Source organism: Rousettus aegyptiacus, unplaced genomic scaffold (genome assembly GCF_014176215.1).
Source record: "Rousettus aegyptiacus isolate mRouAeg1 unplaced genomic scaffold, mRouAeg1.p scaffold_m13_p_5, whole genome shotgun sequence".
NCBI classification, from domain to species: domain Eukaryota; kingdom Metazoa; phylum Chordata; class Mammalia; order Chiroptera; family Pteropodidae; genus Rousettus; species Rousettus aegyptiacus.
In genome coordinates this window covers 39,935,000-39,951,455 of record NW_023416308.1, presented here as the reverse complement: position 1 = coordinate 39,951,455, position 16,456 = coordinate 39,935,000, and the positions used below count along the sequence as shown (strand labels likewise).

Here is a 16,456-nt window from a genome sequence, read left to right as displayed (position 1 = left end):
AGATTTCTCTCATTAATTTTTCATTCTCAAATCTCTCTCTTCTTACTTCTGCATGATTTTCTGTCTTGAAACCACAAATTCTTTCCTCCATCTGGTGAGCTCTATCTCCTAAGCTTGCTATTTCATTCTTCATCGCTTTTAATGAGTTAGTCATCTCCAGAAATTCTATTTGGCTCTTTTTTTAGGGTTTCCTGGTGTTCACTGATTTTGTTTCTAAGTCTATTGAACTGTTGGTCAGAATTTTCTTGCATTTCATTGAGTTTTTTCAAAAGTGCAATCTTGAATTCTCTGTCATTTAAATTGCATATTTCTATGTCTTTAAGCTTATTTTCTGGAGATTCTCCCCTTTCTTACTGAACTGCCTTATCAGTCTGTTTGTTTATAGTGTTTGATAGACCATTTCTTTACCCAAGCATTAATGGGAGTGTACTCTGCTTTTATGTTTAAAAAGAAATTTATTTATGCAGTGATCCCTCTTTAGCAGGTTGATAAAAAATGTTTGTTGTTATTGTTGTTTTTGTCATTGTTGTTTTGATTTCCATTAGGTGATATCCAAGCCTCTTAAATCTCTGCTTCAAAGTATCCTTTCCTCTCTGGAGGACTGTGTGCCTCCTCTGTGACCAGGTCGCCTTGGGTCCTATGCACCACACCCATGAGAGGATGAGATGGGTGATGGGGGTCGGAGCCTCTGAAAAGGCCCTGAAGTCCCATTACTGCCCCAAAAGAAAATGTAATGTTCCAATGTTTTCTTTTGAATCATCTGAAATATGTGGGGGTGGTTTGATTTGGAGAGGCCAGCAATGTATGTGGCTGTTTCCTTTCCTGTAGTGCTATCTTCCAGTTTCAGCTGTCTTGCTTCAATATCACTACACCTGTATCTGGTACTAGCTGTGGTGTATGTTACCGTAGTGGCTGTGCAAATTTCCCTGGGGCTTGGTGGCGCTGCCTCTGAGTGTATATGGGAGTGGGGAAAGGCACTCTTGGTTGGTGAGGGAGTCGTTGCCAGGCTCTGTGACTCAGCCTCCCACTTGTCAGTGGTGGTTGCTAAGACACAGTTGTCGCCCCTCCCGCACTCAGTCTCTGACCTGCTCTCTGCCCTGATCCCTGGGCTCTGCTGCATGGAATATACTGATCATTCAGGCAGCACTGTTCCAGCTTCAAGAGCCAAGAATTAGCCATGAAATTGCCCCTAACCCTGCTCCTGCAGGGAGCTCCAACAGAATATGGCCACTCTTTTGTTTCTCTCTCCTAATCTGCCTCCCATACTTGGCGCAGTTTGCCCATCTTCTGATGCTCTGATATGCAGATCTCTCAGACATGCTTGTGTGCAGAATGGGTGTTATTTGTTGAATTGCAGGTGTTCAGCTCATTATTATTTCAAGGTGAGAGATCTGAGAGGTCCAGGGAGATACCTCACCCATAATTCTTCTGACATCATTTCCATGGTTAGGTTTAAAATAGGTAAAAAAAAATAAAGAATTGAAGAGGAATCTTTTAAAGAGTCTGTATTGATCAAGCAAAGAGTGCTATAAAGGAGTAAAAATATAATAAAAAAATAAAAAATATGTGGATTCTATTTCCCACTCTCCCACTACCTAGCCATTTCTGTTAGTGCATGAGTAATTTCATTCCTTGGATCCTTAGTTAAAATGATATGGTTTTATTTTATCTTTTTCAGTGTCTCCAGCAGTATCTTTCAATAGTATTATTATTTGATGTTGTGTAATATATTAAATATCTGTGGAAAAGGGGAATGAGATGGTCTGTGTGTTAATTCAGTGTTTAGGGTTTGCATGACTGAAACTGAATCAACAAGCAGGTTGGTACCTTCTATTTTGCTAAGATACAACTATGTGTGCTTTTGGTATTGCATTAAAAATATAACTATTTATTCAATTATTCACATTCATTTTAATGAGTGCATAACATTACGCTGTATTAATAGACAAAAGTGTGTGATAACATTCTCCTGTAATATTTAAATTGTTTTCATTATTTGTACTGGCAGTTATCTTGAACAATGGTTGGAATCAGAGGAGTTGTTCAGTAGTTCACAAAGCAGATTCCCTCATTATATCTCTGCCCAAGATATTTAATGGACACACTAATATAAACCCTTAGTATTTCATAAAATATTTTTCTGTATGTTTTATAAATCTTTAATATTTCATAAAATACTTTTCTGTATGTTTTCTATCTGACCTTCAAAAAATCCTTAAAGTTCAGATAGAACAACTATTAGAATTATATCTATCTTATCAATAAATAAGTCTTAGCTTAGGGTTGTAAGAGAATTTTCCCAAAGGCGCACAACAGCTAGTAAGTAATAGAAATGGTATTAATATGTCTTCAAAATGAGAAATCCATGCATGCCCTTTCTCTCTCTCTCTCTCTCCCTCTCTGAATATCTGCTCCATGCAGATATTTAACCATTAATAGGGCCCACAAGAGAAATGTACAACATGAACCATGAATCATGTCAGTCTTACGACAGATAACTATGAAAAGTCTAGTTAGAATTTTAAAAATTGGAATCAACTTGGTACTGTGTATGCAAATACAAATCTTTTCCCACCTGAAGGAAGGTATCTTAGAAAGAAGAAACTATAATATTATAGTATTCGTGATTGCAAGATTCACTTTTAAATAATTGAATATCTGGGGCAATTAAAACTTTTCCTAAACATCACAAGCTCTGGAGACCATATAAGGAAAAGGAATAATTATTCATCTAAATCAGCATCACTTAACAACTTGATTAGGTACCTCTGTGATCTAAATAATAATTTCTAGAACAAGAAAGCCTCTGAGCTTCTGTCTCCTGGGGCTGCGATTTAATAAGCAAGTCTGTAATTTCAAAATTCTCACTTGGAAACTTGTTTTCCTTTACTCTAAAATGATAAGTCAGTGGCTACCTCCATCTACTCCACCAGATATGCATTTCTGCTTGAGATTAAGAAACCATATGCTAACACACCACACTACCTAAGACCTTGGTAGTCTGATTCCTGTCAAAGGAACATATATTCAAGGCAATACTATATTATCTTCTTTGTAGCTAAAACAGATATTCCTGACACCTTCCTGAATGGAAAGTCATGAAAAGTCAATATGAAACCTAGGACATATGTACAGTCACGTATCACTTAATGATGGGGATTTGCTCTGAGAAACGCATCATTAGACAATTTATTTGTGCAAACATCATACAGTGCACTGACACAACCCTAGATGGTATAGCATACTACCCAAATAGGTTGTATGGTATAGCCTATTGCTCCTGGACTATAAGTTTGTACAGCATGTCACTAAACAAAACAACATGAGATTAAGTTGAGCACAAGAGAAACAAGAAAATCAAGAAATGATAAACATGAGAGGTATGAGTCTGCTGCTGGTATTACATAACATGTTTTACAGCAAAATATTTTTTATAAGTAAAGAGAGTACACTAAAATGGTTAAAAGCATAGTATAGTAAATATATAAACCAGTAACATAGTGATTTATTATCAAGTATTATGTACTGTACATAATTGTATGTGTTATATTTTTATATGATTGGCAGTGCAGTAGGTATGTTTACACCAGCATCACCACAAACATATGAGTAACATGTTACACCACAACATAATGCTGGCTACAACACTAAGCAATAGAAATTTTTTAGCTTCATTATAAAATTATGGACCACAGTCATAAATTTGGTCTGAAAGGTCATTATGTGATGCATGACCACATAGAAACAGAAGTTCCCTTTCCACTACTTGGGCTTAGTGAAGGTGGAGATTGTGGTGTTTATGGGCAGGCAGTACCTGTAAAGTATATGTTTATGGTCTATGTCTAAACTTCCACTCAGATACTTTTTCATATCACTAGGCTTCCCTATTCTCTTCTTCATCAGGATGCCTTCTTTTTTTTTCATTATTTATTTTTTATGGTGACATTGATTAATAAAATCCAATAAATTTCAGCTGTACACTTTAACAGTAAGTCATATATATATTTACATTGCATGTTTACCTCTCATAGTTAGATTTCTTTCTGTCACCACATATTTGACCGCTTTTACCCCATCTACCTCCCTTCTCCCTACTCCCCCCACCTTCTGGTAACCACTAATCTATTTTCCATGTCCATGAGATTCTGTTTGCTTGTCCTGTTTGTCTGTTGCTTTTAGGTTTAAATTCCACATATAAGTGATATCATATGATTTTCAACTTTTTCAGTCTGGCTTATTTTGCTTAGCATGATTATCTCGAAGCCCATCCTTGTCGCAAATGGCAGTATTTCATCTCTTCTTATGGCTGAGTAATATTCCATTGTATATGTACCACAGCAGGATGCCTTCTGGAGGTGTGGACCTGGGCCTTCAGAATGAAATTCCCTCGTGTAGAACGAAGTGATGGCATTTTCTATACTCTAGCTCAGAATATCTTGCTTATCTAACTCTGAAATGCTTATTGACAACAAAAATTCCTTCTTCCAACCCAAGATTTACAGAATCAGAACTTAAGGGAGTGAAGTCCACTTTTACTAGGTGCCCAAAATGATTGTTCAGCACACTACCATTTAAGAATCTCTTTCAGTAGTAGCACTGACAGCCTGGGACATGTTGTGGTACTTAATTTTTGGATGTGTTCCTTATCCTTCTAGCTCCTTTCCACAGTGCTCAGGTTTTTTAAGATAAAGCACAAGGAACTCATTAGACTAGGAGTCCTTTACTTCTGGAGCCTCTTTTCATGAATCACTTAAATACCTATGCAAATTTTGAATCTGATACATAATTTCATGGAGAGATGAGTGATAAAAAGATTAAAAGTTACTTTCCTAGCCATGTGCACTGGATTTATTACTAGAGTCTTTGCCCAAGTCTTTGTTTGCTCTTCAAATTGAGTGGTATGTGCTGAACACCAAAATAGACAAACAAAAAAAATTCTCTTTATCTCTCTCCCAATATAAGTAGTCATCTTCCTGCTCACGTTCCTCTTGAAGCAGCAAGGCATGGGCTCTTATGTGAGTTATTCCTGGATTTGATTCTTGCCACTTACCAGCTGTGTGGCCTTGAGGAAATGGCACAACCACTCTGAGCACCAGTAGATTCATCAGTAAAATGGAGCTAAATGTTTACCTGGATCAGTGTTTAACTAATATTGGTTTCTTTTACCTTCTCTTCTTCTCATATGTGTGTTTATGGGCAGCTTGGCAAAGCAGACACATTCGGTAATATAATGGGGGTATATCACTCAGGTGCTATAATGGGGGTCATATTCAAATTTCTGTTTTCATTGAAACCAAGAATTACTAAAGAATTCAAATAGAGTAAAAGTGGAAACTTGATTTGATGAGTTTGACTTAGTAAAATAAGCTATGTCCATCTTCAGAGAGGTATGAAATCTGAAAACAGTACAAAACTCTCAGTGAGATTTGACTCTGGGCCATCTCCCTTTTCATTTTCATAGCATTTGAAGAAACTAAAACAATTTTTTTTTAATTTTAGTAGAAATCTCTGTAAGATGTTGCTGCACCATAAACATTTCTTAGGTAAACATCTAGCAAAATGCAACTCAAACAAAATGTAAATAATGCATCTTTACTCAACATACTCTGGGCCCCTTTAGAGATAGAATAACAGTGTCTGGTAGAGCCATAACAAAAGCCATGGCTGCTTGGCGGAGACAGCCTTACACTGTAGAATGTTGGTGGAACAGTGACTGTTGTTTTCCAGTACTGATGTTAGAGAAAATGGGAGTGGGATAAGGCCAGGTATAAATCCTTCAGTCCTTCCCAACTGTAAGTACCCCAACTAAAAGTCTCTAGCTTAAACAGAGCTAAAAAGGAAAATACATACATACATACATACATATAAGGAAACACCTCTGTAACTGTCCTGGCTTTATACTAAATCACTTGTTTTTAATTTTCTTATTTTCTCTACTTGGCTATAGCATCCTGAATCTTGGTGTTTGGGTTTAAGAAGGTCAAAAGAAGAAGAAAAATGGCAGCCAAATTAATTTCTGCCTTTACTCTGAACACTTACATTTCTATGTGACTTCTTGATATATGTGTTTTATTCCAATATAGAAACTTTCCCAGAAGTAGTAAGAGTATAGAGTATAAGGTATAGAGTCAATAAAATTTTCTATAATATTATCCCCAAAGCAGTATCCGAGTTGATTTTCACTTCAGTTATTTCACTTAATCCTAATATCCCAAATCCTGCATATTTTTTTTTTGTCTAAAGATTAAAGATAACTGTCTCGTCTGGGCTACATGTACCCAATAGCATTTTTTCAGATGATTATACCATGTCAGTATGGAAAATAAATAATGTAATTATGTGTGTGGGAATAAGGATCAATGACTTCCTGGACCCCTCAGAGAATGGTTTGATATATTAGGAATGATAATGCCAAGTCAAATAATAAGCTAACAGTTTTCTTTAGTGACTCATCTCACCTGTAATTCAAAAATAATAAAGTTAAAACACCTAGTGAATTGCCTAGATTATCACTTTTCATATTAGAAGGAACTCTTGGCATAACTATAGAGACATTGCTTTAGTTCAGTCAATTTTGACTTATCCATATTAAAAAAAATTCCAGATAATCTGAACATTTCTCTTTGCCTTCAGATTACACATGTTCATTTGCTTCTGCAATTAGATATCCCCCACGAGATATTTGTGCAGCAAATTACAATAAGTTTTAGTTGGAAAACAAATTACTTGCTTGATGAGGCAGACACACACACACACACACACACAATTATAAGAAGCTGATCTGAGATTTATTTTACTAAACATTATTCATGATATATATGTTCATGGGCTGGTAATAGGTATCTTAACTATACTTGTAGTTTTGTATTTAAAATACTTTAAAGATCCAAGAAACCTCTATACAATTACCTTACTAAAATACATATAAATAGAATAGATAAAACATTTGATTTTAAGGATAAGCAAAAATATTGTGCCATAAGTAACTGCTCTTCTAATACTATAAACTATTTCATTCATTACTGATTTCTTTGTTTAAGAGTTGATCTCTTAGAAAATTTCAAGTGTACAATACAGTAATATGAACTAGATTCACTATGCTACACATTAGATCCCAAGAATTTATTTAGTTTATAATTAAAAGTTTTTTTTAAAAAATGGTAACTATAGGAGATGATATATGTAACTATAGGAGATGATTACTGTAATTATCTTGATTATGGTAATCATTTCACAATGCATACATATGTATATATATACATATGTATGCATATATATTGTATACATTATACACCTTAAGTATACACAATATTTACTTGTCAATTATACCTCAATAAAGCTAGGGGAAAAGCCTCTCTCATTTTGCAATTTTTCTAGTAAATGAAACTCCTCCTCTGTAAGTTAGCTTACTTTCATCTGTTCTTCAAGCGATGAATTTTTAGACAGAAAAAAATAAAGTATTCTGATTGACTTAAATGATTGGGTAGGATGACCTTGTTTATATCATGAATGTTGCTTTGTATCTTCTCAGTTTAAATGAATTCTTTCCACTTCTGAGATACAGTTTAAAATCTACCCTTCCATAAAGGTTTTTTTTATCACTATAGATAGTAGTGATCTGTTCAATCTCTGAGCGCAAACAGTTCCTACTGCTAATTACATAGAGCACTGGATATGGTGCTTCATTCATTCAACAATTTGTCAGAACAACACATGTGTTGGGCAATACTCTTAGACTGCAAGGTTCTGAAGGGAGTAAAGTTGAATCTTCTTTCACTGTGCCTAATCTATGTTATATGGCCCAATATACTTAACAAATAAATAAGTAAAAATTCTAACATTTGCCATTTATAGTATATAACTGTATCTACCTCTATAGTTAAAATACTTTCTGTAAAAATATTGTATTATTTTTCTCATTTATTGTATTTCTTTATCATTGTATTCTAAATATAGTCCTGATGTTGGGATACACTCATTGTATTACTCTGGAAACATGACCACATTACATAATTAAGTTCCCTTATGTGTACAATATAATAGGCCAACTAAGAGATAGTTTTTACAGATATACAGGCTGCTATACCTCAGGAGATAAAAAACCCTTGGGAACCACTTATTTTTATTTTTTCAGACACAAAATACTTGAATTGAGAATAAAGTCACATTCATTTAAACCTGCTTCTTGTTAGCGTAAAGATGAAAAGATGCAGTTAACCTATCTTTCCTGCTAAAGTGATGAGAATAGGTGAAGACAAGACACTCAGCTAGCTTCATAGGAGAAGGTGGGTTTCAGAGTCATGATGTTCATATTATATAGGTATTAAAATATATTCTAAAATCAACTTCTAATAATCCACATAAGTGCTAGAGTTTCTGCATGTTTGCAGGATGCTGAGCCATAGGATTAGAAAGAAGAGGCCATGGGCATTCATCCTAGACTCAAGTGCACTGCCCACTCACCTTATCTAATTACCCTAGTATCTAATTTGTAAATTAACCTATAAAAGCACCAGCCTATAAAATAGGAATTATAATACTAAAAAATATATTTATATATATCTTACAATTCACAAATTGTGTTCATTTATTGTCTTATTAATTTGTACAATAATCATTTGAAGTAATTATTTTTTACAGATTAAAATATGAAACTCAAAGAAACTCTATAATGAGTCAAATGTTACACTGTAATCTTAGAGCTGGGGTTGAAACAAAATTTTATGACTCATAGTTGAGTGCTCTTTCTGCCATTTCTGTGCTAATTGTGTCTGTCATTAAAAGGTGAAATTGAGATTTGATGATTAAGTCTGATTTAGAAAAAAATGATATTCTAGACCTGTGCTGTCCAATACCATAGCCATGAGCCAAAGGTGCATACTGGGCATTTGAAATATGGCTGGTTTGATTTGAGACGTGTTGTACGTATAAAATACACTATGAATTTAAAAGATTTGTACAAAACCTAGAAATGTAAAATACTCACCAGTCTGTACAGTAGATTATTTTAAGGGTGGTTATACAAACAACAGAAAGTATTTTAGCCCTAATTTAGTGAAATTTACCATTTAGTAGATAGTTGAGTAAAGTAGATACTGGTTAGCATTGTTCATTTTTATGTAGATTAAGACATAATTGGTATAACATTTCTTCCTACAACACAAAAGCATAATAGAGTGCATTGTCATAAGCTTTTGGATGAGCACATTACAATTCCATGGACTCTTTGAGTCTACATCTTAGTGGCAAAATACTGCAATGTGAAATTGTACAGTTTTACACTTCTTAATAAAAGATAAGCTTTACATGATCATGTAATGCTTTCCGGCATGGAGAAGAAGCAGGAAGAAGTTCAAAAGAGAAAATGAATAACTTAAATATGCACACACATCATGTGGGATTCTTGCTAAAATGTAGATCCTGATACAGCTAGTGTGACTTAGGACCTGCAGTTACGCATTTTAACAAATTTCCAAATGATGGTGTTGCTGCTGATGTGTGGGCTACACAATGACTGGCAAAGACCTAAAGCACAGAAATGTTTGAGGAGCAGAAAATATAGATAAAAGAAACCTAGCTTGTTGAGTATAATGCAGACAGGTACAGGATCCTGGAACAAAGCAAGAAACATGGGCAGGATGGAAGACATTTTACTATGATAAATGAGAATTACAGGAAATGTGGGAGAAATAGATATGTGATTACTGTGTTTCTGACACCACAGTTTGAAAGCATGCATGAAAAGAGATTAAAGGCAAAAACTGAGCATGTGAGTCTTCTTAAACATTCTTTTGGTTTCTGTGACCAGACTATAGCTCTGCATGCTAATTGGTAAGGGACAAAGGGAAAAGAAGACTTCAGAGTATTTCAGCAACAGGCTAAGAGCAATTGGACAATCTCCTTCTGGCACATGATACCCCTCTCACCATCCCTCAGGTTTGGAGAAGAAGAACAAACAAAAGTCATGTGTTCTGCATAATTTGGAAACCAGCTCAGAGAGTAGCTATTCAGTGTTATGAAACTTCTCTGTTTTAAATTGATTTGGGAAATAAGAAGGAGAGTCCTTCATTGTGGAGAACTCAAGTAACCAAAGGAAGTGTGCCTTGTCCTAATGTGACAGTAATAGATTGGTAGTAAGAAAACATGAACAGCTTCTTGACGAACCAAAGAAAAAGTAAATCCTGGGCTGGTAAGCTGAGAAAATACTAAACCAGATGTCTAAGCAGGGTTCTGTATAATCTCTGGGTAAACATGGAAGTCCAGAGAGGACTCTTTGAGTAGCCCAACACTAAAAGAAAATGGTCTGATTTTTCAGAGATAAGGCCTTGGCTGACTCTAAAACAGGTAACTTCACGCCATGTGCCATTTTTGCCCCCTCATGAGAATTATGCGTGAAAGACATGAAGTGCTACACAGAAACGTCTAGTCGACATACAAATTTCTAAGTTGTCTATGTTGCCAAAAGGAGCATAACTAGTAGTAATACATTAAGTCATGCTCAGTGTCCTTGGTGAGAGAAGTAGGCTTGGCCCTGAGGATGGCCAGAGATTCAGAAGGTAGAAGCGGTTTGAAGAGGGTTGTCCTTATACTACCAGCCAGCTTTGCTGAAGTGTAGGAAGGACAAGTTTCCCACCTATAAATCAACTTATGATTATTTGATTAAATTAGAACAAACACACAAACAAAACACAGCTTTCTAAAATATTCTAAGCCACATTGTGCTACAACTTGCTTTTTTGTTGTTGTTGTTGTTGTTGTTTAAGCATGCATGGGGGTGGGAAGAGTCTATCATCAAATAAATTCAGAAAATATCATGTGCAATAAAGTCCTCTATGCAGTCCTCAAACTTTTTGGCACCAGGGACCTATGTTCCTATGGGAATCTGATGCCCGATTAGCTGAGGCGGAGCTGAGGCAGTGGTGCTAGTGCTGGGGAGCAGCTGCGAATATGGATGAAGTTTCACTCATAGCCTGCTGCTCACCTCCTGCTATGAGGCCAATTTCCTAACAGGCCAGGGAACAGTATCGGTCCTGTCCTGGGAGTTGGGGACCCCTGCTCTAGGAATTCAGACACATTCTTCAGTTAGGAAATCTGTTTAACTTTGTATAACTCTACATGTTCAAAATCACATGGTCCTGGTACATTTATTTTATGTACAGCTATTAACTCATCCTGGAATTAATATTCTGCTGAACACTCTGGAAATCTAGAACTGGAAATCATAATTGACCTTAATAATAGACACCTGCTCTGTAGGAAATCCTAGAGGCAGGATCAGCCCTAAGCAAATATATCATTAGCAAAAGCCTTTTTATGCATGTTGTTAGTTGATTTGCTTTAGAAAACCTCCCCCAAAGTTTTTAGCATTAAATTTTTTCTCTTACTCTGGAGTTAAAGGTTTTATACTTCGCTAAAAGAATTTGAGCACTAAATAGAATGAAAATTTATGGATCCTAAAATCTATAGGTGTACTGATGCTTAATGTTTTATCTGAGTGCTTTTTGGTGTGTCAAAGTTACTGTACATCAATGGAGGTGCAGACTTAGTGAAAGGGGATAAAATAACTTGGATTCAGTGTTTCCATACCTAAGCTGTGGGGAATTATAGATAAACTGAGAGTCTGCTTATCTAATTTGAATTTTTTCTCTCATCTCCACAGATCTCTCAGAGGAGAATGGGTATAAGAAATCAATCCACAGTGACAGAGTTTCTTCTTTTAGGATTAACTGACCAACCAGAGCTTCAGCTGCCCCTTTTCTGCCTCTTTTTAGGGATTTATATTGTCACTGTGGTGGGAAATCTCAGCATGATCTCAATAATTGGGTTAAGTTCTCAACTTCACACCCCCATGTATTATTTCCTCAGTAGTTTGTCTTTTTTGGATATCTGCTATTCTTCTGTCATTACCCCCAAAATGCTGGTAGGGTTTTTATGCAGAGATAAAACTATCTCTTATTCTGGATGCATGACTCAGCTGTTCTTTTTCTGTATTTTTGTCATTTCTGAGTGCTACATGTTGGCAGCAATGGCCTATGATCGCTATGTCGCCATCTGCAGCCCCCTGCTCTACAATGTCACCATGTCCTTCAAGGTTTGTAACCTGCTCGTGGCTGCTGTCTTCTCAGTAGGTTTTACTGATGCTGTGATTCATGGAGGTTGTATATTAAGATTGACTTTCTGCAGTTCAAATGTTATTAAACATTATTTCTGTGACATTGTCCCTCTTATTAAACTTTCCTGTTCCAGTACTTATATTGATGAACTTTTGATTCTTGTCATTGGTGGGTTTAACATGGTAACTACCAGCCTAACAGTCATCATTTCATATGCTTTTATCCTCTCCAATATCCTCCGCATCCACTCTAAAGAGGGCAGGTCCAAAGCATTCAGCACTTGCAGCTCCCACTTGACAGCTGTTCTTATATTTTATGGGTCTCTTATGGCCATGTATCTCAAACCTACTTCTAGCAGTTCACTCACCCAGGAGAAAGTATCCTCAGTGTTTTACACCATTGTAATTCCCATGTTAAACCCCATCATATATAGTCTGAGGAACAAGGAAGTGAAAAATGCACTGATAAAACTTTTAAGAAGAAAAATGTCTCCATAATGAATATGCCCTTTTAAGATTTATTTATGTATGCATGGTTTATGTATGTATATATGTGTTTATGCTCATTGTCTTTAAACATAATTTGAAGTGGTGAAATTATATATTTCTCTTTCTGAATATATATCTTAAATTATGTATATGCAGACTGCTAAGTATATTTATACAATACAATTAATAAAATGCAAAACAACAGGTATTAAAATGAAGAGTAGCAAATATTTTTTAATTGAACTTTAAATAAATAAATAAATAAACAAACTTTAATATTATTGCCGGGATTGAACATCATTTTTTACCTTTATTTTCCTGAATCTAAGCAAAAAGAAAACAAAATCATAATTACTACATAGTCATGTTGGGGAAAAAACACACACAAAATTATTTTGGTGAGTCAGTCTTTCCACTTATTTATCTCACTCAAAATGAGAATTTTCTTAAGAAAATTTGTGTAAGAAACATCGAAGAGTGTGATTGAAATATTGACAACTTTACAATAAATGTGGAAGAAATTTTCTATTGTTTCTTTAAAATGCTTATTAAAGGCTAACATTATATCAAAGTGAGATTCATGAAGACGATCCAGGAATTAGCAAAATTTATACAGTATTAATATTTAGAATCTATGATCCAAGGATAAGACTTAGGACATCTAGATGAGGAGATGATGTTCATCAAGTCTCATTTAAATATCTTGTTTTATTCTGTATGACCAGTATATGTGCAGTATTTTACAATTTTGTACTTAATTCTTTTGAGTTGATATTTTTCCTCTAGGCTGTAAACTAAAATGTCTTTAATTTTCTTTTTATAAAACATTTTGAATTAAACATAATAAAAAGTTCATGGTTTCCAAGAATAAACCCATACATGATAAACCATTATAATGCACTGTACTATGATAATGAACTATATGGGGAAAGCAATGTGTTCATTAATTTATTTATCCAACATATGCTTAGCATGGACACTACGTGCCAGGCACTAAGTATTGTAATATTATGGTGACTATAATAGAAAAGGCTTCTATTTATTTTTGGTGGGTGGGGTTTGGCAGGTGATACAGAAAAAATTTAATCAATAAGCATGATAATTACAGATATAGATAAATACTTCTAAAAAAAACAAGGTAGCTAAATGTTTAATGGGTTCAGAGCAATTCTCAAGAGAGCTCTTTGAAGAGACATTTGAATAAAACCTAAATGAAGCAAAGAGCACAGTTATGTAAAAACAGAAGGGCAGAAGAAAGTACAAAGTACCAAAGCTGGAACACGCTTGGCCAAATTCCAAAAACAGAGAAGGCAGTATGGCTAAGAAATAGTAAAAGAGGGGGAAATGTTACTAAAGGAGGTTAGAAAATACACAAATGCCAGGTTATGAAAGGAGTTTAACTTTTATTCTTACTACAAAGAGAATCCACTGCTATGTTTTAAAAGCAGAGTGATGTAATCTGTTTCAGATTTGAAAAATGTCTTCTAGTTAACAAGAAAATATATAAATGTCTATGTGCATGTTTGACGGGGGTTTGATAGGATTAGGAGGGGTTATTGGCCATAGTGGAAACACAGAAAACATTTTGAGTCTATTGGCATGAAAAGATTTAATTTTAGAGTAATGGCAATAGACATGGAAAAAAATGTATGGCTTTGAGACACATGTCTAGTGTTGAATAAATAAGATTTCTGTTGAATTCAAAGTGTGATCCCTGAGGATGATAAATTTTGATAAGTTTAGAATTTAAAAATTAGAAATTAGAGAAATGTAAATAATAAAAGTGAGTCAAGACTCACTTTAAAAAAATATACTTGGACCATAAAAGAAATGCCATTTTCTAAAATATGTCACATGGCCAGTGTAACAACGAGATACATAAGTGGAGACAGGTAACCCTCCTGTAAAGAAAAGGAGTGCATAATAATTGAGAACAATGATACAATCTACCACTGTTGGTTAATATTTGCTTATATATCCCTATTCTATCCCTTTATTCTTTAATCATTATTTCTGTTTCTGTTTTAGATGTGTCTCCAATAACCAAAATTTAGTTGAATTTTTTTAACCTAATTCAATACTTTCTGACTTTTAATAAATGAAAATGTCAAAGATTTATGGCTTTGATAGGAGGAAATTAATGAATCTCAGGAACTAAATTTGTGATATTAACTAAACAAACTAGACAAGAGCCACAATGCAAAGAACATGTACAGAAGTAAACTGTCAGAGAGTAATGCCATTCTATGTCCAGCTGCTTTAGAAGGTCTCTACCCATATCTTTTGGAAATCATTTGGTCAATCTAGAAAATGTCTGTGTTCACTTACTGGCATATAACCATCACTCTAACTCACCAGCCTAAGGATTTTTGGGCTAATATAAGAATTAGGGATAAACTAGTATAATAAAGAGAAAGTTGCCTTTAATAGATTTTAGTAAGAATGGAAGAATTTTTCTCCATTTTAATAGAGGAAGGAAAGTTTATCATTTTTAGAGCATTGGATGGATCCCTATTGCCAGCATTTATGGAAAGAAAAATCTGATGTAATTTTGGCAATTATTTGAAGACATCAAAACTTTTCTGTTTCAGTTTTCCTAAAACTCTAAAGCAGGCCACCAAGCTTGTGTTAATTGAATAAAACAAAACACCTGGGGTAATTCCCCTTATACCCTAAACATGTCTATTTGGTATCTCCAACTAAACTTTGTAATCATGATCGATTTTTCAGGATTAAAATACTTTAATTACAATAATAGTATGTTGACCTCTTTTACATCATCTTCCCAAGAGCCATGCTTAATTAAATTCTTAAGAGCAAGCAAGAACCTCAAATATCACTGTTTATCCATGCCCTATTTTCATAGAGGAAAGGATACATCACATCCTAGATTTAGAAGAAGAAGGAGAAGAAGAAGAAGAAGAAGAAGAAGAAGAAGAAGAAGAAGAAGAAGAAGAAGAAGAAGAAGAAGAAGAAGAAGAAGAAGAAGAAGAAGAAGAAGAAGTTGTTCATCAAAATTCTATCTTTGAACTTTGGAGTTTTCAGAATAAATGTATGAAACTGATAAGCAGCTTATCAATTGATGTAGTGATAGATTTCGTGACAAAACTGTACATATATATAATAGGCCATCCACAGTAAGCCTCTCAGGCTAGAAAAGTATTTGGGAGGAGGTTGGTATTTGCCCTTGATAGATCTATATGACCTTAAATCTCCCTTCCAATCCTAAGATTATTCTGAATATAAAATGTTTCAGTTACTCAACTACTCAAAGTAGTAAGAATAACATTTCCAAATGTGGAACATGGGAGTGAGAGTAACACTTCTGCAATTAACTAAACTCAAAAACTGAGTCCCCATTCAGCTTTGCATGATCTATCATTCATTAAGACCCTCCCTTTAAAAAAGTGGGGATGAGTCTGTATTGTGCCTGTCTATAAGAATACAAATCTTTGGAGTCAGACAAAACTGGACTTGAATCTGGCTTTGCTACACACTAGCTATATGATTTTAGGTAGGTTAACGGACTCTGTGCATTTCAGTTTTTTCATGAGCAAAGTGTAGATGACAGTACCTACTTCCTATTCAAAAGATTGTTTAATTTATATGTATGAAATAGCAGAGCCTTGAAAGAGATTAAAAAACTACTACCAAAACTATAAGGAAAATATGACAAATTCAAATTCGAAAATAGGGATGATTTAATATACATCTATCAGAAACTGAGAGCTCAAAACAAAAGGGTGGTATGGAAATAAAAGCTGCAAATCTAAAAATTAGCAAGAAAATTCTGCATCTGAAAAATAGAAGATACACATTCTTTTCTAATTCTATTCAAATTTGCAAAACACTTTA

At 34.6% G+C, this 16,456-nt stretch overlaps 1 protein-coding gene across 2 annotated transcripts in view; it reads left to right on the top strand.

Moving 5' to 3' along the window:
* The window catches only part of LOC107502265 (olfactory receptor 8D4), a 127,629-nt gene extending 114,929 nt beyond the window's left edge, over positions 1 to 12,700 (top strand). For both annotated transcript variants that reach the window (XM_016129324.2, XM_036221197.1), the window contains one exon: positions 11,660 to 12,700. In XM_016129324.2, coding sequence (XP_015984810.1) covers positions 11,660 to 12,610 — 951 coding nt within the window. In that variant the 3' untranslated portion in view covers positions 12,611 to 12,700. The remainder of the gene's footprint in view (positions 1 to 11,659) is intronic.
* The last annotated feature ends 3,756 nt before the right edge of the window (positions 12,701 to 16,456 follow it).